The sequence below is a fragment of the Phallusia mammillata genome, chromosome 2 (genome assembly GCF_965637545.1).
Source record: "Phallusia mammillata chromosome 2, kaPhaMamm4.hap1.1, whole genome shotgun sequence".
Taxonomy (NCBI): domain Eukaryota; kingdom Metazoa; phylum Chordata; class Ascidiacea; order Phlebobranchia; family Ascidiidae; genus Phallusia; species Phallusia mammillata.
The window spans coordinates 15,148,767-15,173,139 of NC_137253.1; the positions used below are offsets into that span (position 1 = coordinate 15,148,767).

The 24,373-nt window shown below is 37.0% G+C and overlaps 2 protein-coding genes and 1 non-coding gene across 8 annotated transcripts; 2 read left to right on the plus strand and 1 right to left on the minus strand.

Moving 5' to 3' along the window:
* The first annotated feature begins 219 nt into the window (after positions 1–219).
* On the plus strand, positions 220–15,784 carry LOC145213649 (anoctamin-5-like). 5 transcript variants are annotated; one of them, XM_080082011.1, is made up of 23 exons: positions 220–278; positions 472–588; positions 3,631–3,792; positions 4,172–4,393; positions 4,603–4,707; positions 5,090–5,197; positions 5,586–5,704; positions 6,094–6,231; positions 8,220–8,334; positions 8,404–8,464; positions 8,786–9,006; positions 9,217–9,399; positions 9,525–9,561; positions 9,716–9,885; positions 10,660–10,778; positions 11,756–11,877; positions 12,367–12,487; positions 12,568–12,652; positions 13,271–13,363; positions 13,824–13,918; positions 14,344–14,449; positions 14,760–14,877; positions 15,231–15,784. In XM_080082011.1, the coding sequence occupies exons 1-23, from the start codon at positions 264–266 to the stop codon at positions 15,329–15,331; spliced, it is 2,733 nt and encodes a 910-aa protein (XP_079938137.1). In that variant the 5' UTR covers positions 220–263; the 3' UTR covers positions 15,332–15,784. The 5 variants fall into 5 exon arrangements, with proteins under 5 accessions (XP_079938137.1, XP_079938135.1, XP_079938136.1 ...); XM_080082009.1 differs by lacking the exons at positions 220–278; positions 472–588 and adding an exon at positions 2,204–2,483; XM_080082010.1 differs by lacking the exons at positions 220–278; positions 472–588; positions 6,094–6,231 and adding exons at positions 2,204–2,483; positions 6,974–7,108.
* Positions 13,549–13,622, plus strand: Trnar-ucu (transfer RNA arginine (anticodon UCU)). The gene has a single exon. It is a non-coding gene; the product is annotated as a tRNA-Arg (tRNA).
* Positions 15,785–17,502: 1,718 nt separating the features above from the next.
* On the minus strand, positions 17,503–22,841 carry LOC145214664 (coiled-coil domain-containing protein 112-like). Of its 2 annotated transcripts, none has more exons than XM_080083240.1 (13): positions 22,641–22,841; positions 21,910–22,031; positions 21,557–21,646; positions 21,420–21,495; positions 21,081–21,252; positions 20,629–20,712; positions 20,406–20,555; positions 20,154–20,288; positions 19,705–19,800; positions 19,114–19,263; positions 18,698–18,793; positions 17,882–18,006; positions 17,503–17,798 (listed from the first exon to the last, which is right to left on the minus strand). In XM_080083240.1, the coding sequence occupies exons 1-13, from the start codon at positions 22,739–22,741 to the stop codon at positions 17,768–17,770; spliced, it is 1,428 nt and encodes a 475-aa protein (XP_079939366.1). In that variant the 5' UTR covers positions 22,742–22,841; the 3' UTR covers positions 17,503–17,767. The 2 variants fall into 2 exon arrangements, with proteins under 2 accessions (XP_079939366.1, XP_079939367.1); XM_080083241.1 differs by having other exon boundaries at positions 20,154–20,285; positions 22,641–22,839.
* Between the last annotated feature and the right edge of the window lie 1,532 nt (positions 22,842–24,373).

The window sequence follows — 24,373 nt, forward strand, 5'->3', positions numbered from 1 at the left end:
GTTGTAAGTAATGGTTACTAACAACCAAACTATTTACATTATATTTTTTTACAGCTCCATTAAACGAGGAGGAAAGAGAGCTAAAAGAAGACGAGTACTTGCACAGCGCTCTCACGAGACCGGATTACACCCAACCGCTTCCACGAGCTCTTCCTCCCATTAACGCCACAACTGCAGCATTTGCCGGAACGGCATCAGCTCTTCTTGGGCCTGTTGTGCCGGAACTTGACGAAACAAAACGCCCAGAGTACACAAAACACGACATGTCCTTTACAAATGTAAGTATATGTTTCACAACTGTAATAATACAATTTTTGTTGGCAACAACATAAACACGCTTGATGTCCGAAATCACCAATTGTTTTATTAACATAAGTAACGTTTGGCTATAGGTAAAGTTTTGCCAATACTGTTGTTGTGAGACTGAACTGATTTACCAAAAAATGCCAGTGAACTAAAAATGTTTTTCAGGGAAGCACCAACCCCACATTCGATGGCCACACGGGTTTTATATCAGGGTCTGACCCGAACAGCGCGAAACAGGAAAACCCAATCAACGTCAACGACGCATCACGTGACCAAATGATAGTAAGTAAACATGGTGATGTCAATTCGCAAACTTTCGCAGCGTGTTGCGGTACAAGTTACCTGGCGCTTGTTGTAATAGGGAATTTAGAAAGTTCAAAAACATCAACGAAGTATATCAGGGTGTCAAAGTAACTATGTTAACAGAAAGAGAGAAACTGTTTTTTTAGTGAATTTTACAACAAGTTTTCGGTGTGAACTTAATGAGTCATGTAGTCGTGAAAGTCGAGAAAACTAACGTCCAAATATGCAATTAGGCGTGAGCATTTAGCAGTGCATGATGTTAGGTCTGAAATCATTTTCTTCGAACAGCTTCCGTTTGGCAGTTTTGTAATGTCACTGCAAAATGTCAGTGCAAAGCAGTAATGAAATGATGCTTGATATTTTCGAACTAGAAGTAAAATATGTACCAATACAAATAACTGACAACAGTGTTTAACTTACAAGAAACCAGATTTTGCAGTGAAATGATGCAAAACGAATAAGTGTATATTATCGCCCTTTTTCTTCGGCAAATACAAGTGTCGTAAGATATGTTTACTTTGTCAATACGTTTTCTAAAACACCATAAAACCCAATACAGTCAAGCAGCAGGAGTCACATGCAGTACAGTGTGTTCATTCACTGTTAGAATCTTTGGAGACCATACCGTATGATGGTTTTCAGTCAAGGTGAAAGTAAGTTACTTCTCTGTGTCATACCGCCAGTCGCAGTCGCCACAGCATGCTAGAGGACAATAAAGCAGGCAATCAGCAGCACAACACATTCCCTGGGGAATTGTTCCATTGTACTAGACTAGAGAGATGCCGAAGTGTGTAAGGTATAGAATATAAAGTAGCTTTTATACTACATAGTTTGTTTAGCAAGTCGATGTTTTAACCTACAATAAGGGTGTGATTTTTATTTGCTTAGTCATAATGTTGTAGCGCGCGTGTTAGTTTGGGCTGTTGCGAATCGACAGATCTTGTATTGATTTTTCTCCATACCCATCCAACAGTAAACGTCACTTTTACACGGTGTAGTTAAGATTAAGAACCAGCGTGTACGACCGCATTACAAGAAATACAAGCCACAAGAAAGAATAATCGAGGTATAAAGGATCTAATCTGTAAACGACATGTGTGGTTTATAACAAAACTTAGCAGGGCAAAAGATGTATATTAGTCGATTCTCGCATGCTTAGGTATGTTCTTTTCAGATGGTTAACCATGGGGAAATAAGTTTCAGCAGACTTACAACTAGTCAAAAAACCACCTAATGTGTTGATTCGGCCGCCCAATTCGGCACCGCCTAACGATTAGCTACATGACAGCAACTGTGTACATTTGGCTTGTAAAGGTACAGCTGTTCACGTATTCTGAGTTAATTTTAAATCGCAGTCTCGTTGTTCGGTCGTGTTGGTAAAAAGAAGTCGGTGCATTTCTGCATTATGTATGAGAGTATGTAGCCGGGACGTAAATGCACTGTTCGTCCGGCAGAGCGTTATGCAATTAGGCTCGGAGAAGATTGGTTCTAACCTTAAGATGCTATGTTTACAAATAGAGTTTAAGCACAAAAAGACGTTTAGGTATGAGTTAACTAGCATTTTTGGAGCTTAAAGATGCTAAATATTTTAACTACACTTAATACGCATGTTTAGGAAAATGCTTGATTTAAGTCTTTTAATTTGAAAGGGGTTTCGAGCTTAGAGATTGTCAGTTTTTAATTTTTGCTTCATGGAGGGTGCTAACTTGCATGAGAACGAAATCGGAAAGAATGATGAAGAAAATGAAATATCGGTCGATGTAAATATTTTACATCCACATAGTGCCGCCACAGAGCATAATTCTGATTCACGCGAATCATGTGGGTCTACTAGCAGTTTGATGCGAAAACGTGATGAACACCAAACAAAAAAAGTAAGTATAAGCGAATTTAGAATTAAACGGCTTAGTCAACAGTATTTTTCCTTGAGCAAGTTACAGTTGTAGGTTGACAACACACAGTGGACACAAAAAGGCTACACAAGCATAAAATGAAAAAGGTGTTTGTTGCTCGAGATGCCTAAGGGGATTTATATTTCATGAAAACGCGCCCAGCCCATGGTTTCGTTAGCGCATCTTACTGCGTGAAAGTAAACAACTGCATACATAATTGGTACCTTCTCCAAGTCGTTGTAAACAAAATAGCTCGCCTATCCAGCTTCAATGTACTAAACCCATCGCTTGCTGACTTAATGTCCCAGAAGGCCATTTGCAGAAGCTTTCAGAACTCACGACTCGTCACGAGGACAGTTAGGCAGCTAGGCCTGTAAATTAGAGCATTGACGATTGACGACCAAGTTTGTACCGGTAATGCTTTAAACAGCGATTGACATTTTTTCTAAGCATTATCTGTCACAACCAACCAGTCGTCGGACCAAATATACTACCCACAAGGAAACTTAGGAATATAGGCAGGCAGGCAGGCAGACAGGCAGCATGTATGTTATTTGCCTATCGAATGTAACTATTTCCGGTAGAGCTTAATTGGTGTATTTTGATAGTGCTGACAGCAAGCCAAGCAGTAAACTGGCTTGGTTATTTTGCAAGAACCAGTCCAAAGCGAACATTAAAAATAAACGCGTTTTTGGGTATTGTTACGTATCAGAAATCATTGTTACAGTACAAGTACGGCACTACAATGGAAATGTGAAACAGTTAGTTAAAATTGCAGTTTTTGACTTCAGTCTTGTCAGTTGGAGATTGTAAGCAGTGAGGTTCGCGTGGAAACAACCCCCGAAGTATATTTCTCATGGCACTATGTCGACAACTTTGTGGTTGTTTGGCAGCATTTTTTCGAGATATTGATGAAGAGGTAACATTTATATTAATGATTAAAAAACAGTTGTTTCTTGTTGTTTATAAGCCAACAATATCAAGCACGTTGTTTCGTAAGGTTATAGATTTGACAGAACAAGACTGGGTTATTTTTGTTGGTTTCAAATATCAAAAAATACAATTAACAGATAAATGGTAAAAAACTGTAAGATGGTAGGTTCTTAAGTCTGTTTATGTTTTGTTACAGCGGCCCAAGGCAACACTCTACTTTAAAGATGGCGTTCGATACATTGATTATGTCATCGCCTACGAGGAAGACGAAGATGACCCAAAAAACAACGATAAACGAGAAGTTTTCGAAAGGGGACTCGATAAGAAAGGTTTAATATTGGAACGGGAGCCAAAGGAGGTAAGATAGGGGATATGTATGTCACCGACTTAGTTATTCGTCGATTGCAGCTGTTGCTTCTTCGTTGAGAGACTTGTTGTTGTTAAGTGATATGACACATTGGCATCACGGAAATGATGCTCTTTATTTTGAATTGTACACTTATGTTTGAACAAGTGAAACATGTATTGAACAGGTTTCCTAAAGTTGCGTGTTTGCAATAATAGAATGTACATTTACTGCGAATCACACATTCCTATTACATATGAGTATTGCAGAACATAACTTGCCATTTGTTAATTTCCTAAAAATATGCATTTCATATCATCAACATTATAGGTGTGCTGATTTACCTACATATTTGTGACGTGCTCGTTCACAAACTTATTTTTTATTTAAGCAATCCCAGGACCAGAAAACGTGCTTCGTTAAAATTCACGTCCCGTGGGATGTCTGCCTTAAATATGCTGAACGTATGAAGATGAAAATGCCCTTAAAGGAGGATAGGATCAAGGAGCCAGTGGAGGAAGATGATGGTGACATTGATTGTTCCTGCATCACAAACGCCTGGAAAAAAGTCCTTCGACCCTTTACGTTGGACAGTGCTGAAGTTTTAGAAAAAGTGAGTTAGCCCGCATTTTACCAAATGGTTACATCAAAACGTATCATAAAAAGCTGACTGTCGGATAATTTAGGCGAAAATGGTGTTTGTCTAACATTTCTGGATTGCTGAATGAATTGTTAAAAGCATTTTTTTATTACTAGCCAAGTCAGGGCCGAAAACGTGTAATTACTAGATTTAACCGTGCTGTGACGATTCGACTTTTATAGACCGAACCTGATTGTTATACTGCTGAATTTACCAAAGAAAAAATGGACTATTTCGACATAAAAGACGAAAAGACGTTTTTTACTACGTCGGAAAGATCCAGAATTGTAAGTGTGTTAATACATTTTCAGTTTTACTATATCTACGACATCAATCTCATTGATTTTTTTGCGATAATACACGTCGTGAATTATTCAGCTTCGTATAATTGCGTTTGTTCGTTTTTTTGTTGCAACCCACAGATGCGAGCGCTGTGAAATTGCGTAAATATTATGAACACATAAATTATTAAAATCTAACCCCTGACTTTGATTTCTGTACTGTACTGTCATTAAATGAGCCTGCTCTAAAAACTCTATTAAATTTACTCGTAATATCAAAGATAGACGTAACATGTTTGTAAGATCTCAAAAGAAGACATAAATTGACTTTAAAAGATACATCAAGCAATTTGACAGTTAAAGTCCTAATATTTTTGTATGTTAACAGGCCTACCGTATTATGAGTGAAACTCGCTTTGGGCCCAAACCAATTCAAGTTGGAATCGTCCAACTAATCGGTGATGGAGCATACAAGGCAGCGTTTCCACTTCATGAGGTTAATCCTTATTGTTACTCTAATGTCTGGATTTAACAATGTAGGCTCAGTTATAGACAAATGTAAAACTTGCAGACACGTCCGCAATAGTTTATGGTCTTAACGTTTAATTATTTTTCTTTGTATGCTGCTAGAATTTCTCTATCGATAAACAGGAATCAACAACTGGATATGCCACATTTGGACCATGTTGTCGATTTCATAACAATAACAACCATTAAAAAACGGTTCAAACTTTATCTACAGTATTTGCTTGTAATTTCACTTGTAAGTGCATCGCAAAGCAACCTCATGTTCGCCTGCGGTGTTGATACCCGACTTACCTTGATTGTCACAGTTTGTGACCTTTAATATCTTAGTTAGTGACCTTACATATCTTACAACTTAGGGCCGACACACGAACAACCAACGAAAAATGGCGACTGACGACAACATGCGCCGTCTGCTCTACTGGGAGTGGGCAAGATGGGGTCGCTGGTACAAGTTTCAACCCCTTGATTTAATACGGTATGGATTCTGTTATAACCGTTCAATTGTGACGACTTTACTTATATTCTATTTTTATAAAGGGTCCTTCTTGCATAAATTTGAAAAAACTCTATATGGTAGTAAGACCTATTGAAACAAATTTCGCCAAATTGCCTTCTCGTATAGCAAATAGCAACGCGTATGCATATGCAAAAAACGTTTTTTGGTAATACAGCATAGGACTTAAGTCGATATCAATTATAATTCAATGGTTTCTTATGCAAAAAATACAAACATACGCATTGCAGTTTAACGCGACTACATCATTACCGGTCGTGTGCTATTTTAAACAAAGACGTTTGCGGTGTCCGCCCAATTTCTCTTTACTGACTGCAAACGTGTGACCTTTTTTCTGGCGTTCGTCATAGACGTTACCTAGGCGACAAAATCGCGCTCTATTTTGCCTTCGTCGGATATTACACCGGTATGCTCTGGTTGGCAAGCGCGTTTGGCCTGGGCGCCTTCATCTACGGGATGGTCACCCTGTTTTTATGGGAAACTTCGAGGTAAAACGCGTCAGCGGGCAAAACCACTGATTTGCTGCAGCTGTTGGCGCATAAACCCTTTGTTGGTGGCATGAAGCTCGAATGCTCTTTCAATGTTTTTCTGTTATTGTTTGCTAACAAACTATATATATCTACGTGGTAGTTTGTAGATATGTACTTTGTATAAGGGTGTTCGGTGCTCAGTGAAGATATTCTGTAATATTACAGGGGGTTTAAATTTTCTGCACTCGAGCAATTGTTTTGAGATTTTGCGCTTTTATTTTAACGCTATTGCTGCTAACATTTGGAACTTATAACAGATCCAACCACTGAATTTAAACGCAACAAAAAGCGTACATAATTTTTCGGTACAAATGCTGCAGCATCTGTAGCTAAAAAGGGACCAAGGTTTTAGGGTTTTTAAATACAGAACAATACAAAATAAAACCACACATAAAAATAAAAAAGGAAAAATAGTCCTTGCAAATTTTATTGTAATGGAAAATCTGAACAACTGGTATGTACAACAAGTTGGTGGCATGCGAATGAAATGGAATTCCACATTCATTCAGCACTAAAAAAAACTTGTTGACACAAGCAAATTCCACTGTACGCACAACTTTTGTACATTATATTATTTAGGCACTAATTATATTTTTATTATTTTTCCTACTTTTTAAGTAGCCCAATGCATGTTTACCTTGCCTTACGCCTCGCTTGTTTATTTTTGTTGCCCTGGCGACCGTCGTCGACCAATGAGCAGGCAGTATCTGGGTGACAAGGTGGCGCTCTATTTTGCATGGCTGGGCTACTACACGGAGATGCTCGTCTATCCAACCCTGGTGGGCTTGATTGTGTTCATTTACAGCATAGCCACGTTGTGGACTTACCCCCCAACGTATGTGTTGTTCTGTTTACTATTGTTTTTGTTTAGTATTGCATGACACACGTAGAATAGCTGTTGTTTTTTAATGTTTTTAAAGAGGTGATTGTACAGTACTAAACACGTAGAACACTGTGGAGCCAAGCCGTGTGAGAAAGTCAATTTTCTGTATTTTTTGCCAAATTTTTGAGGGACACATTAAGCTTGTTTCATGTTTTTCTCTCATGCTTCGTTCTACAGTTGTTGATCATACAATAACATGTTTTTTTGTTTATAATACTTTAAGTTAAACTCTAACATAGTGGTTCTCAAAGTTTTTTTTTCTTTTTTGGTCTAAACCAGCTTTGGACCAAACTAACCGTTTACGTTTAAACCCATTAAATTTAAATTTGTATGTAAGATAGCATCCATAAGAAAGACTAATGACTTTTTATTCTCCCTATGAAACCGCTTTGAGGACCCGCAGAACACTGCGGATCTAACTTTAAGAATCCCTTAAATAATAAATACAAACTTTATGTCTTAACAGCTTTTAACATTAATGCTTTTTTTATTTATTTTGCCTTCCGCTTGATGTCGTATAGCCGGGTGTAAGTATGTTTTTGGGAGTGTTTGCTTGCATTTGCCAATATAACTTATCATGTTCGCACATAGCATTGCCGGACTTGGAAGGCGCATGTAGCTTTTGGGAACTGATTGTTTAATTCTGTTCATGAATATAATTCGTCATTTTCTGCATAATTTGAATCATGCTTCAGTGAAGTTTTTCAGTGTTGCTGAAAGTAAAAGAAAATTCCATGGTCTTAAAATGTAATTACTTGCCGATTAGTGCAAATTTGCTTAATGCCTGTAAATTAGTGTGTTCAGCAAGTAAACTTGGTTTGTGATCCAAAATCTGATGTTGTTTGGCTTCATAGTGTGAAATACATATTTGCCATGCCTGCTGTAAGGTAACCACTTCCAAAAATAGCCGTCGTTTTTTTCTGTACGGTCAAGGTAACTTTTTAATTTCAACCAGTGTTACTGTCTATGACTAGACCATAATTCACGATGTTTGAGTCAAACTTTATTTTTTCAACCTTCCAATTTGTGCACTAACTTTTGATTATTTTCACGACATTTACAGCCAAGAGGTTTGCGATGAGACTTACCCTACTTATGCCGGTAACTTAACAATGTGCCCAGTGTGTGACGCGGATTGTGGTTACTGGCAGTTGGGATCGACCTGTTTATCGGCTCAGGTAAATTTAATTGTATTTTTCACAGGGTAAATTTAATTACAGCACAAAAAATATCACCCTTGCACGCAGGTAACGCACGTATTTGACAACGAAGCAACGATATTTTTCGCCGTTTTTATGTCACTATGGGGTAAGTTATTTGTTTAGTTTGTATTTACTGTTAACTTTCATAAAAGTCAAATAAATTTATGTACAGTGAAATTTGGTCAGTTATCACTATTACATTGTCATTATCTACAAACTTTTAATGGTTTGCCACACCCCCCCTTTTGTGGCAAAAAATATTTATTGATATCTGCAAAAAAATGCACAAACGCAGTTTTGTCGTCTCCAAATGGGCTTGTATGTACAGTTGTACACTGATAAGTTAACCCACAAAACCATTGGTTTAAAAATAAACGGAAAAGTTAATGTTACCAATAGACTTAAAAAACATTGTGATCATCGGCAGCCACTATGTTCCTGGAGCTGTGGAAGCGCAAGCAATTTCGTCTTGCTTACGACTGGGACCTGGTGGATTATGACGAGGATCGAGATTTGATTCGTCCCGAGTTTGAGGCTCAAGTTACGAGGGAAAGATTGAACCCGATCACTGGACAGCGTGAACCTTATCTGTCTGCCAAGGACCGTTACACAAGGGCTTGTCTCTCTATTACCACCGTATTTTTCTGGGTAAGTAGTAAGTGCACTGGCCAAATGTACCAACAAAGCCAGTTTTGTATTGTTTGTTCGAAAGCCTTATTTTGGCATAAGTTTTTTAATGCCTGCGAGAAACTTGAATGTTACCACTAACATGACTAAACCCATCAGTTTATAAAATTGTACTTACGGCTATAAAATCAATTATACTGTACACCGTGATAACAGTTTGCTTACTTTTAGGTACTGGTTGTCATAGCAGCAGTTTTTGCCGTCATTGTCTATCGGTTGGTGATCGCAGCAGTTTTCGCATCGAGTGTTGATTTGTCGTCACTAGGCAGCCTGTCGTCCGTAGCAACGCCGTCGATGCTTACCACCATCACTGCATCTCTCCTCTCACTTATTATCATCATGTGCCTAAACTTCGTAAGTAGTCGTTCATTTTTGATGAAAAACTTAGTTAGCGGGAAGATTGAAATGAGACACAAATATTTTATAATTTTGACCTAATGTAATTGACCTATGGGACAAAATATAAAATCTGTTTTTAGGTTTACGAAAAGATGGCGTTGATTCTCACCGATATGGGTAAGTTTCTTAAAACGGATGATTATGATTGGATTTAACTTTTTCGTAGGCGCTTAAACACAGAAATAGCAACAACAGATAAAGTATAGATCTAACTACTAGAAACTAAGTTATTGTTAAGCAAAATTTTATGTCGTTTTTATTTCATTTTCAGAGCTTCCTCGCACACAAATCGAATTCGATGATAGTTTCACATTTAAAATGTTCTGCTTTCAATTCGTCAACTTTTACTCCTACCTGTTCTATGTGGCATTCTTCAAGCAAACTTTTGCAGGTTATCCCGCCAATTACACTTACTTGTTTGGCGAGTTTCGATGGGACGAGGTAAATACAAAAATTATTGTTTTTTTCCTTTTAAGTTTTCGTGTATGTATGGGCAGCTTTTTTATTTTAACCTTTCATGGTCGGTTGCTTGTGTGCTTCGAAGTAATCACGAAGTTATGAGGTTGACATAAAAGTGGTTTTACGATTTTACGCGAAACATTAAGTCGTTAGGTCGTATGCAACGTTCAATTTATCCTACACCTGTCCATACCTGTACTTTAATGAGACATGCGAGACTTGCGAAGGAAAATCATGTTTTTCTCAAAAAGACATTTGAGGGGGATAATGATTTTATATTATAGATCAGTGGTTCCCAACCTTTCGTGGACCATGGCCCCCTTAAAGTAACTTTTTGGCCTCGTGGCCCCCTTCAAGTTACCATGTAGGACCTGTGGCCCCCTTAAAATGAAGATAGCAATCTCGCGTTGAAATGCAGTATTAATTTTGGCGTTAAACAGGTCTAATAGAGTAAATGAGCGTGATAAACCTCACTATAAACAAATAGTATGTGAAATAGTCGATTAAATTCGGGAATAAAGTTAAAGTGAAAATGACTTTTAGTGGGTGTTTCTTGTGAATCTACGCCCGCGGCCCCCCGGAACACAGCTCGTGGCCCCCCTGGGGGGCCATGGGCCCTGGTTGGGAACCACTGTTATAGATACAAGTAATTATAATTAGCCGACCATTAGACCGTCTAGTTATGTACTGGAGTCAAAATTAAAATAAAACATTCCATAAAGTTCGGCGATAGGTGACGGTATGTTTTGTTCATAGTGCGACGCTGGTGGTTGCATGTACGAACTCTCCATACAACTAATCATCATTATGCTTGGAAAACAAATATGGAACAATGTAATCGAACTTATGATGCCTTGGATGATAAACAAATACAGGTTAGATACTAATTACCTCGAAAAACTGGCCTATTGAATTTCACACCAGTGACAGTTTAAGCAGTTAGGCCAGTAACCTACAGCGAATCTTTGGCATTTATGAAAAGGTTAACATACCAAATGCCAATAGGAAAAGCGCGAACTACAGTGTCTTGAAGCACAGTCAGAGCCAGGCAAGCTTCCAAACAAGCACCACTGCAGGATTTCCGAGAAAAAGCAGCAAACACGTTCTTCGCTCCACAACTCACATGCGCATGACGTGTGTAGGTTTCCAAATAATTGTTAGTTAACGTTGGTGACAAAAATAGACAGGATTCTGACAGAAATCAAAGCATTGAATGTAAAAACGTACATGCCTCTTTTAGCGCCGACAATATTACACGCAGCAAATGACTTATTATTTTAAGTATATAGCTTTTAAAATCCGAACTCTTAATAGTTTTTCTTCGCCAGCTTGACCATACCTTGGTTGTAATTCACAAGACGACCGTAAATAGTAATTTATTTGGCTAGTATAAGCATTTGAAATTGGAATCAGTCAAACTGATCCTGGTATCCTGATCTAACCAGAAGTACCAGTTTTAGCTGTTCGAATTTCAGAGTAAAGTTCGTCCCAACGGGGTTCATGATGTGCCTGAAAGCGCGATCGATATGTGTCGTCACAGAATTAATTAATTGAAAAATCCAAAAACTAGCCGCTCGATCGCTGGAGACAGAAGCTTGTTTTCTAAAGCTGCTCGCTGTATCAGTGAGATGCTTAACTTAATAGTAAACGATTCACGGTAATATGATTTGCAAACGTTGGCGTTTTAATGGGCGTTGATCAAAACTATTACAGCTCAATTGGAGCCTTTGTTGCTCACATTAATTTTTGAAAAACAAGCTTAGGTGAATATAAAGATGAGATCTGCAAACTAAATGTCCTGTGGTAATCAGTGTCGAGATGTATTGTTACGATAATTGATTTTTACGAGCAGACAATACAAATCCACAAAAGTTTCGGATGAACAGAAGGACAACGAATACACGAGATGGGAACAAGATTACGACTTGACTGCTTTTAGACAAATGGGACTTTTCTACGAATATCTTGAAATGGGTAAATGCCGTTTTTTTTTAATTTTACACGGTTAGCAATAAAAATATTTTAGCAGTTTCAATCCTATGTGGTCTAACTTAAACCAGCACACTGAGTAAGTTTATGTGTAAAGGCTAACATGAAGATTTAAAATGCCCTGTTTTTTTAAGAGTTCGAATACTTTCAAATGGTTATTCCGATCAGATTTTAATGTCTGTATATGTAGACCTTGATCCAAATGCTCAAGTAAATGAGATCGTATTTTTTGCGTATTTGCTGGCTATGGCGCTTGGTGCGTCACCTGGTGCCAAAATAAAGACAGTTTATAAAACACTTGCTTTAAGCCCTTCTATACCAAACGTACAAACAAAAAAGACTGCCCTTAACATTACAAAATTACCACAGGCGGTGCACGATGCCTGAACTGTTTTCGTGCTCTGTCATATTATTTATTTTTTAAGACATTATTGTACTGCGCTCATTTCCCCAACAATTTATTATATTTGCCAGTTATCCAGTTTGGCTTCGTTACGTTGTTTGTTGCCGCGTTTCCATTAGCACCTGTGCTGGCTCTCATCAACAACATCATTGAAATTCGTTTGGATGCCAACAAGTTCATTTGTGAGCTAAGGTACAACCAACTTCATACATGTTACGTCTTGCCATTCGATGGTGTTATATAGTTGCAAATCATGTCTTTATTTTTCACAGGCGCCCTCTGTCGCAGAAATGTTCTGATATCGGGGCCTGGTATTATTTGCTCGATTTCCTCGGCACCCTAGCTGTTGTTACCAACGTAAGTTGATCAAAATCAAATTATTCGTAATTATTGGATGTTTGTGACATATGTTGGGCATGTTCGAGCGAGTATGTTGGATATAGGACGACGCGACTGGGGCCAGTCTAAAATAACAATCCTATAACTATACAGTATGTAAGATGGACATTAGACACAATGCAGTATCATTGACTTTGACTACTGTCAACCGTAGCTGGGGATCACCTTTTTTTGTCAAGATAAGTCGTAGTAAGTTACTTGTGCCGAACATAAGTTGTCTTATTGATGGCCGGTCCCAAAATAAAGCCTGTTTAAAGCCATTTCGTATAACGCCGCATCACAATTAGTTTGTCGACTACTGTGATTTTAAAGTTAAAGCGGTTCAAAAAATATAGCGTTACCTATTTCAACGTCGTGTGTAAAAAAGATTTCCCCTAGATGTCCAGTAGTGTAATGTAAAGGTTAAAAAAGTTTTTTTTGCGTTAATCAAGGTAGGCTACATTTCCTTAAGTATTTAGGCTACAGTGCTTTAAGTATTATTATTTTCTTTGTTCAATTGTTTTTTACACCGACTATAACTATTTACTACAGCGACACGCATGATATACAAATTCTTACAGCTACTTTCGTTTTCAGGCATTCACAATTGCAATAACATCTGATGCTATACCGAAAATGGTATATTACTATTCGTATTCGTCTGAAACATATGGTTTCAACACATTACAGGTTGGTGAGATGTTTAGAAAATAGCATCTAGTCTGGATTTTTAAAATATTCATTTTACGGTTGCAAGAACTCGAAATACAGCTTTTGCACACTAACTAAATTTCCAGCCATATAATTGGCTCGCAAGAAGTCAGGTGACACGGTAGAGAACATTATGGTTGCTGCTTGAGACGCTCGGCATCGTCGTCTCTGTGGCGCAATGGATTAGCGCGCTGGACTTCTAATCCAGAGGTTCCGGGTTCGAGTCCCGGCAGGGATGCCTTCTTTTGTTGTACCTCTCAAACAGTTAAAGACAATACATTTCCTTTGTTGTGATTTTACAAATAATTAGTTTTTGCAAAAAGTCCTGCAATGAGTTTCAAACAAAATGATTTGCTTAGGTTTTTTAATCACCACTAACCCCCCAAAAAAGTTAAACGTAAGCTGTGAAATGAATAAAAACATATTTGTGTATTTACAGGGCTACACAAACAACAGTTTATCCTATTTTAACGTGAAAGACTTCAACGACAGAAGTATTCCCACTTCCAATCCATTAAACGTTACAGTTTGCAGGTCTGTACATTTGTTGGTTATTCGCCTTAAGTAAGCTTATTAGTCCCCAGAAACAACACCTCCATTTACCAGCGTTTTACGTAGTCTAGCATGGGCCGAACAAGTCATGGTGAGATTAGTTTATTAGACGAGTGGCAAAATCAATGGCACAACATTCTGGATTTATAAAGTTTAAGTTTCCCCTCAGTCGTGTTATGCTCGCTTCGCATCACGCTAACTTTCTTGTGAGCTCCCGCCACATAATGCTTCATGGTACGGTGTAGCTGCATCGCGTTTAGTCATCATCCACCAATTAAGCTATCCAAAATTTTGCGCTCCATAACGTTTCAACGCTATCCCCGGCTTGGTGGTTGTTCAGTGCCATTGTAACGCTATTTGTGCTTTTTAGCTAAATAAACTCAACTTAACCTTGCTTATTGTTTCAGGTATCGCGATTACAGAGCTCCACCCAGCGCGAACCCGCCTTATGCCCTCACAATGCAGTATTGGCACGTGATCGCTTCTCGACTTGCATTCGTTATTGTAATGGAAGTAAGTTAAATGAAAAGTTCTAACCCACGGAAAAATGTCTGGTCGTAACCGTCGTATATTATAATATATGGCAAGCAAAACCAGCAATCGTTTTTAGCTATATCAGTTTGTCTTGTTTGCAAAGAATATTAAAGATTTTAATTAGGTTATAATAACATGTTTTCAACTTGAAACGCCACCAGTGGTTTAGTGTGCTTATCGCCATGGTTTTCAGAGCCCTGGTGAATTTTTTTTATTGTGCTGGTACTTGCTATCACTGCTTATGAATCAAGCAATCTTGTTTCCCCTACTATAACTTTATTTTCCGCAGCATATCGTCTTTGCTTTGAAGCGTTTTCTCGACTACCTGGTACCGGACAGACCCCGGAGGTTGAAACAGAAAATTAAGCGAGAACATTTTCTTGTGCAGCAAATGTTGCTTACTGGAGGTAAACTTAAATAAAAAAGAAGAAAAGTTTGTGTCAATTATACACCAACATTTTAATACTTTCGTTCACTTTAAAATTCAATTCTTTACACCTAGAAGTAATCTTAAATAAACGCCTTGTAAAGTTCAAACTGTATTTGATATTAACTATAGTTTCAAAAAGTTGCCCCGCCCCATAAACGCCCCTTTTGTTTCCAGGGCAATGATCCAGTGTTCCGTACTTCGTTTCGTATTTCGGTTTTCGTATATTTGTTCTTAATTGCTATAAGCTACGAATATGAAGGACTCTAGTTGAAAGTTAAATACTTTTTTTTCAAATATTCTTTAGTTAGGAAAAATATATTTGATTTTTAGATGAACGTAACCCTCAAACACCTTACTCTGGAAGCCCAACCAAATCATCTTCTGGCAACAAGTTCTTTGTCGAAAACGAAAAGAAAGTGACCCCGCTCTGAATCACTGTGAAGTAGCAAACTTTTTTCAACCGTATCTAATTTTTACCTTCACCCGTCGTGGCTTCATATTGTATATACGCATGATTATTACAGATTCCGCTTCAAAACCACATAAGTACAGTGTACAACAATATCAAGAGCTTTTCCTTTCTCAGTCTTTTAACGCATTTAACGCGCATTATTTGTAGCGATATATATGTTACTGGCAATGTTTATAAACCTCGTCTAGAGTTCACTAAACTTTCATTTTTTAATTGAACTGTGATTGGTGTAATTTGCTTTGGAAAATGCAGTACAATTTGTACAGGTTCCGCCCACTTTTTTGTTTATTAGCAAAACCGAGTAATTTTATGTGTAGTTACTTTTAATAAAGATGATTTGACTTGACACAATACGTTTGTTCCATTAAAGTGCGTTGAAGTGGTTATTTCAAATAAACATGAAAACCATTAACGTATGTGGTATGTTTGAGAGACACCGATTCAGTTACACTTCGGCCGGTGTTTAAAAACTCAAGCTATGCGTAAAGACGCATAATTAGCAAGTGCAAGCAACCTTAAGGAGTAAACTTCTTGTGTCAAAAATACAAACTGTCCTCAGGTTGGGTTCGAAGGCGTTTTCCTCACAAAAATCAGAAGAGGGAGCCTCGTTTCTCATCATAGGACAGCGCGTTCAAAGTTACGAAAAGTTATAAACAAACGGCATCTACTTTCATTTGTGGTGACCCTGCGCAAAGACGTTCAGCTATGTCTTGAGGCTTAACGCGCTCTTTCGTTGTGCTTGACTTGGCACAAGAAAAACGCGCAGCGCTCGAGAGAAAATGCAACATTTGCAGCTTATTCTACTAATAAGATTAAGTTATTAATCAATTAAGACGTCAATCACGTGAAAATAATGTAATAATTTGCGTATAAAACGTTAACCCAACAACACTGCATTTAATATTTGAAGTGACAGAACGCAAAACTAGACGTATGAAGTGCAGCTTTCTTGTTGACATTGATTGTAAACAGGCAAAAAAGCATTAGTTTTTTTTTCGATAAATACTTAAAACCAGCAATTTTTTTTGCGTTGAGTTGAAATGTTTTGCATCGAAACAAAGATTTTTTTATATATTTTAGTTAAAATTCACAGAAATAGTCTTGGTTTGAGTGCAATAAATGCCCTATATTGAACGACGACTGTATGGACTGTAAATGTTTTAATTCATTCATATTTTTTTGATTTTTTAGACCTAAAGGTTGTGTAACTCCGAAATGACGGATGTCGCTAACTGTCAAAATCTTTCAGCTTTCGACTTTGCGATGGCAAAGTTACTCCATTCCTCTGGAAGCATTGAAAAGAAACTTAACAGACTACAAACAGCTGCGATATACTTTCAGGAGAGCTTGGATATTTGTAATGTACTGGATTCGAGACAAGACCAAACCGATGAAACAAAAAGTCGTAATCTTAAAATGCGAAATATTCTCTGTTTAATGAAGATATTCTGGGCACAAGAGGATGATCTGGCTGTTGTTCAGATGCTACTGTTGGCAATTAACAACCAAAGCAGATCCAATAGGACTGGTGCGTCGGTTACCTTAACAAGATGTTCGTTGAAATCTCAGCAACAAATACCCAGACTAGCAGCAACTGTTTTTCGCGTTGTCATGGAGATTAGTGACACTAAAGCGGCGATTAAGTATGCTAAGTTGGCATTGCGTTTCAGCTCAGAGCACGGCGACTCGGAGAGTAGAAGCGCTATCTTCATAGCTTTAGGAAGACTATATTTTACATCAGGGGCAACTGAGAAAGCTGTGCAATGCCACAAGGCTGCAATGTTGACTTTACACGGCGAGTAACAGGTCTGAAGTCGCGTTGCACATTTACTTTTTTGTTTTTACCTGGAAGAAGCTTGAAAGCTGGCTTGAAAGTTAGTTGGGTTTGGGACAGCAATCTCGGCAAATATTTGGACTCTTTCATGCGATTACTTAAAGCAAGCAACATTTTTTGGGAAACGCACTAAAACTTTCCGCAAAACTATTTTTCTTTGTCGGTGTTAACAAAACTACATAGCATTTTTTTTTCAATTCAACAATTGTGTTTTTTACCTGAAACATGCCTGAAAATATTTTGTACCCGGTATTGTTAAATAACGCTGATTATGTGCGTCAGAAAAGAGACAAATATATCAGGCGCATCCTATGCGCGGAAACATTTAATTTCGTTGTTCCAATCAAATGTGTTGTCAAATGTGTGCGAATTTGCTAATGTATCAGTACGGAGGCAAATAAAAAAGACATTTAATAGTGTACAAAGCATAAACGACAACAGCTATCAGAACAGCTAAATTCTCGAAGCCAAATTTCGTGTAAATAATACGGGCACATAAAGCCCTGTTGCAAGTTTCAACTACGCCACGACTTCACCGAAAGTGTACCGGTTAAGTTTTATTCAGATCCCCTGCCTCCAGGTGGGCACAGCTCTGTGAAAATAAATCAACGTAGGTTTTTTGAAGTCTACCGCAAGGATTATAAAGTACTTAAACGCATAGCGCACAACCTTTACCTGTGAGGCATGTTTATCACTGGGCCCTGGGTCCCTTGGTCAGTCTCCCTCTGTTTATTGCGTTGAATCCACGCATCTGTGGGACGGTAAAGGCGATTGCAATCCGCTTGTGCATTTACTTGTACCTAAATAAAGCGCAAAAAATTATAGTTCAATACGAATTTAACCAGCGATTTTGGTTTCAGAGTTGTAAACGGGTCCGAAAGTTAGACTTTCAAAGTGAAATTACGACATAGACATGATCAAGTTGAAATTCAAGCGCAAATAAATCCCGTTTGATTGAAAATTCAACCTAAACCTGAACCCCGATTAACAACTCTGTTTGCTTGTCAAATGAGCCATGATTTATTAAACCCATTAACTTGGCATAAAAATGTTCTGTCAATATCACTTTGCGCCGAACCTGCGGAGTTGAACAGAATCACTTACAGCAGTTCTGATGATAATCGCGTAAATTCCGGTTTAGGCAAAATTTTAAAATATTACAAAATAAGTGCTTGGTGGCATCTTTATATTTTACTTATATTTAGTAGTTTGTCCACAACCATGTCCACGAGTTTTTACTGACTCGATTGATGAATAATAAAAAGTGATTTCACAACAGTTCATGCATTTTAGAATAATCAGTTCAATAGGATGTATCACATCGATATACCGAACACAACATAAAGCATCAACATTTATCTGAAAAAAAAAAACGTTTAGGCTTCAGGTTTGGGTAATAGCAAGTGGGTCTTGTTTAACTAAGCAAAGGGGGTCACGTTAATTTGTTTTTACAAAAAAAAGCGTGTTTGCATTTTTTTACTATTTGGTCACCTCTCGTTTCACTTTCTGTAGTCGCTCTTCTTTTAATCGCTCAAGCTCCTCTTTTCTTGACTTTTCTCTCTTCTTAGACTCGAGGAATTGATTGTCCTTTAGTGCATAAATACGAAGGAGTCATGTTATTTCTAAAAAAGCAACAACAGCCAGAAACATCTTGCGAAAGATAGAATCGCAACAATTGTGTTTTTGATTGTTTCCCCTCGTCGTTTGGCTCAGGGAAAAAAAACTAGTTCACAGTTACATATTTAGTGATTTGAACAAAAAATGAAGAAAGTAAACCACAGTAAATTGAATTCAGTTGTGTTTGTCGGACGATCATAGAAGGATAAAAACTAGATTTACTGTTACAGAAAAAAAATGTGCCAGTGTAGTCGCCCATACATCCATCTTAAAAAACAAACAATATTTACCCGCATTTGAAATTTTCCAATTTCTTTCAGCGCCTGTTCACTTCGCGCTGACCGAGTCTCTTCTTGTTCAGCTTCTCTCCTCCATTTATCTCGTTCCCTTTCTTCCTTTTTCTCTTTTAGGCGCATCCGGGCTTCCTCTCGAACTTGTCTCTGAAAAAAAAATTTGGGAGCGTGGGACCAGATTGTTCAAAAGTCAGCTGATTTAACTGAAATTTGTGGTAGATTTTGGTCAATCTAACTGTTACGTCTGGTAAACTCAACTTTAATCAGCGCAAAGCGGAAAAGGGACAGACAGTTAATTTCAGTAACATGTTGTTTTATTTACTTCCTGCTACAGCAATTTGGCAATCTAGAACCAAGCTAAACACAGTTATAAACAAGTATCATGTTCTTCTCTAAAACTGAGACACTTGTAAAAAATAATGAGATACTTACACTACTCAGAAAATTGCAATTAGTATGTAAAAATCCCAACAGATTTTGTGAAAAATGTATTCCTAGTTAATTCAATAAAGGCAAAACAACAACAGTCACAAAAAATGAAAGCCTGCCAAGACTTCTTCACACAATAAATTCATACAAACTACAAACCATCGTCAATTCCTGTTTTTCTTTCATTCTCTTCTTGTTTAAATCCTCTTTTTTCTTCCTTTCTGCTTCCTCCAAAGTTTGCTGGGCCTTTAAAGCCTGCAAGACCAGCAAATGTTTCTCAAACATATTTTCATTTTACCTTAACCTGGTTTACTGTGTTTTAAAATATGTGGTCGCTTTGGGCAACAGCACATTTGTAGAATGAGCATTGCTCAAAATTGAATGACAGAACAAATGCAACTGAAATGGTGACTTACTTAATCTTTCTTAAATATATGTTTTACAACATGTGTGTTTTAATTTGCAATAACCTCACAGAAGCCAAGCCTACCATGAGCATATAGTGACCCTTAAACACATTTTTCGCTGACATGGTGTTCATGCATTATTAAAATTTAAAATTTCAAAAACAACAATAAAAAGCAAAAAGGTTGATGGCAGCAATCTACCTTCCAAGCTTCAAGATCTTGTTTTCTTCTTTCTCTTTCAACTTCTTCTATCTTTTCTCTTTCCTTTGTTAATAGTTCCTGTCTACTCAGTTCTTCTTCAGATGTAGCATTGATTGCACAATCCTTTGTTTCCTGCTGGAAGGGGTAATGTCAGGTTACATTTTTAAAATTAAAAATAAAAACGAAAAAATAAATGAAATATTTATTTGTGTGTGTTTTTATTTTCAGAACCCTCAGGCAAACAACACTTACTTCCTTTTTTAACTTCCATTCACTGATGGCTTTCTTCTTCTCAATTTGCAACTCTAAAAATTTCTTGTACCACTTTTCATGGTCCAATATGTGTTCTTCTCTTCTTCCTGGTATTCCTTCTACAGCTGCTGTTATAAATGAACTTTTTGCCTGAGCATAAGAATAACACAGAATTAATACAATACTAAAAACTAGTGTCAAGCAGTGGCTGCTGGTGACACACCTTAAACTTGTTTCTTAATTTTAAGAATGTTCCATGATCATAATCATCCCAACCACCTTGTGGGCCAAATTGGGCCAAGTATTTCTGAAAAAAACAAACAAAAAAGCATTGAATTGTCATTCCATACTATATATATATCAATATATACTTCATTGCTGCATCTACATTATGACAGTGGTTATATATGAACCAAAGTGCACACCTTGTCCCACAAAGACAAACTCCAATCATCACAACAAAACAAGCTAGATTATACACGCCCAAGGTTTTTTTGATGTTTTAAATTGCAGCACAAGAAGAAATAAAAATCATTTCTAACCTCATGAACAAATACGATAACTAATTTAAACCTGAAAGCACAATTCCAAAACCATATCAATCAACTGTAAATGTTTGACAAATAAATGAGAAGGCTAAGAAACAAAATGCATGTAAACAGTGCTATGTCTTACCTCAAATGTTTTCACTTCAGGTGGTAAATTTGAGGAGTTGCTTGCTTTATATAAATGGGGTTTGGAGGCAATTGTATGCACATCACTACTATGTGCCATAGTTTCCAACCGATTTTGTATGATTTCTATATCTCTTTCCAGTCCCGTTTCTTCAGTCAGTAAGTCCTCAAACCTTTATAAAGACAGTAAATAGTTGTTTTTTTATTATTAACCTTAATCTTTACACTGCAGTAGCACAGATAAATCTGTGACATCTGTGTTGCTTGCAAAGAACATACACATTGGTGCAAAAGGAGCTTTTAGCAGAACATTCAATACATAAACTCAGCAAAAACTTACATTTTGCGCTGTTGTTCCTTGAAGGTTGTAATTGTTGTTTCAATATCTTCCATTGCATTTCTGAGCTTAGAAACATCTATTAAACAAGATATTAAAAAACTTGTTTCAATTAACCAAAGAAGTTTAAATCAACCTACATTCAGGGTTTGATTTGACATCAGTAAGTTGTCTGTGAAATTTGGTAACTTTGTCTTTCATATTGCACAAATGTTGGTCAATGCGCAGTCCTAAAAAAGAGTAGTAAACATAAAAGAATGGCGAATTTACCATGATTAGTTATCAAACAGTATGCAACAACAAGCCAGCAAATTACATTACATAACCTTTAACCTTGCGATGAAATAAACTAGTGCCACCTACCACAACAAAAATTACCACCTGTAAATATATAAACTCAAGCATTGTATGTTCAAAACCCTTGTACGGCTCTAGCAAGTTAATGGTGTATATAATGTTAAATTAATTACATACATTACATTGACAAACTTACTTTCAGTCTTTATTTCCTCATTAACGCAATTTTCAATTTTTTCCAACTCTGCTAACATCTTTTTGCTTTCTCCATTTTTTAGTCGCATTTGTGTTGATAATTCACGATTCAATGTTTTTGCCCTTTAGAATAAATCAAAATATGAGCATATGTTTAACTGCTTCAAGACTAAATCACATAATTAACCATGGAATGTTTATCATCTTTAGGTGTAATGTGCATGTTAGCAATAGCAGATATGACCCATACAGTGCTTATATTTAAATGTTTTAAATTTTATCCAATGCTCCCCTGCATTATTTTTTAAAAGATTCCTCAAATGTGTTCGAAAAAAGTAACCTAGTTATTTTATAAATTTGTACTCACAGAATAAAAATATGCTAAAATATTTACAGAATTTAGTAATGAAACAATGCAAGCTCAATTTTCGGGAACAATAATTACAACATTTAAACATAGTCGTTAACATAAAGCACAATAATAAAAAGAATGATTTGATTTTACTGCACACTGTTTTGCAAGCAACAAACATTAGAGGACCATATTTGGATGTAAGTAATATTGCAATAGGACTAGGAGTAATGCAAATCAAATGTACAACATGTTACTGACAAGGTGATCGCCGGGTATTTCGCCTCCCCACCGCTTGAAGAGGCAAAATAAATATACTTACTTACAAAATAAACAAAAATAAGTGCTAAACGCATAAAGTTTTTTTTTCAAAAACCTACTGAAATTTAATCTGGGACCAGTCTCTGAGAAATTTTGCGCGTTGTGCTCTGTCAGTGTTTGACTTCCATTCTTGCATTGCCCCATCAGCATCGTGCAGCATTTTTGACGCAATTAATCACAATTTAGGTTTAGAATAGCATGCAATTTTAAAACGCTGCCAACACTTTTTTTATTTTTCAAGCGATTTCGTTGCTTGGGAAATGTCATGACAGCAACTATTTAAATTTCACAATACAGTTTACTTTTATGACAGTATTAAAAACTGTATGTAGAACATAATCAAATTTTTAACAAAATTGTTAAAAATAATATTGCCGACAAACGTCATCACTAAGCTTAATTTTCGCAAGATATCGAACAATACTCATTTATTTTTAAAATGAAATACAAGCTATAAAAAGTTGCCGTTGTTAATCACAGTACTTCGACGTGGCACCCAAAAGATCTCTCGAAGCAACTTTTAAATCCAAACATCCATCATTATCCTACTTTAAAGAACGTTAAGTCAACGGATTTTCTTGACAACATGACATCTCCAACATTTTAAATTTGTATTTCGCAGCAAAGACCGAAGTCATTTATTGTTTCGCTCCTTCGCGTGGGTGGAGCTACCACTAAATTGTGTTTATGTAGATCAGTGGGAGCTACTAACTAAAGATGTACCGAATCGGCTAAATTTCGTTTCGGCCGAAACCGAATATTCGGCGGTTTTGCCGAATAAATTCGGCCGAATCAACCGAATCATTTATGACGTTACGCTAAGTCGTACGCTACGCATTTGACATGAAAAAATGTTTATCTACCATGCAACTAGTGCGGAAAAGTTGTGCTTCGTCCTCATTTCAGTTCTGTGGGGTCTAAACTTGCCTCAAGCATGGTTGGCAACCTGCCAATGATTTTTGTTTAAGTTTTTTACTACAGTGGGAAAAACGATTGTGTGTTAAAAAATATAAAAAATTGGGCGATTTTCGTTATGTTTCGGCTTTTGAAAGATTGCTTGGTACCTTACTAAGCACAAAAGACACGTTTAACGCTTAAAACTTTTGCAAAAATGACCGATTCGGCCGAATAATACTTGTTAAAGGCGGCTACAGTGTAAACTATAATGTTCATTGCAAATTGTTTGGTAAGCCTGATCTTTGCATCTCAATAACAGCTGACTGATTAACATCCACACAGGTGTCTCTTCTTTCTTTGTATTCTTAAATAACGTTAAAGGCGAACGATTAAATCAGCTACACGTCCACTTAGACGTCCAAATAGGACTAGAAGACTCAAATAGTCTAAGAATAGACCAAGCTAACGTTAAACCTAAACATTGTGCACAATTATATCATGACCGCTACACGGTTAAAACTGTTAGGGTCGGAGTAAGGTATTAGCATTTAAAATTTAATAAAACTAGCCCAAAAATTTTGTGGCTGATGAAAAAATGTTAAAAACTTATTTCCCAACCGAACCCCTCTTTAACCGCTAAATAAAACATTCACCTCTTTACCCTCTCTTGTAAAAGTGAATCTCCCGTGAGGTATGGTGTTTATAGCTCTACCCACACCGCGTGAAATCAACGGCATCAGGGCGTGTCAAAAATTACAAAATATGAAGCGTTGTGCAAATTGTGTGAAAATGTGCTGACGGTTAGGGCCATTAGGGTTGGTCTGAGGTTTCATAAGAGTTATACAAATCAAATTAACTTAAAAACCTAGTTCGTAATGTTAAATTTAGTCCTCAA

Coding starts and splice junctions, on each gene's coding strand:
- LOC145213649 (XM_080082009.1), top strand. CDS start 2,301: ATGGAGGGTGCTAACTTGCATGAGAACGAAATCGGAAAGAATGATGAA. Junction 4,394..4,602: donor GTGCTGAAGTTTTAGAAAAA/GTGAGTTAGCCC, acceptor CGACTTTTATAG/ACCGAACCTGATTGTTATAC. Junction 8,465..8,785: donor CGTTTTTATGTCACTATGGG/GTAAGTTATTTG, acceptor GATCATCGGCAG/CCACTATGTTCCTGGAGCTG.
- LOC145214664 (XM_080083240.1), bottom strand. CDS start 22,741: ATGCTGCACGATGCTGATGGGGCAATGCAAGAATGGAAGTCAAACACT. Junction 21,647..21,909: donor TGAGGAAATAAAGACTGAAA/GTAAGTTTGTCA, acceptor ACTCTTTTTTAG/GACTGCGCATTGACCAACAT. Junction 18,794..19,113: donor TTGGAAAATTTCAAATGCGG/GTAAATATTGTT, acceptor TATGCACTAAAG/GACAATCAATTCCTCGAGTC.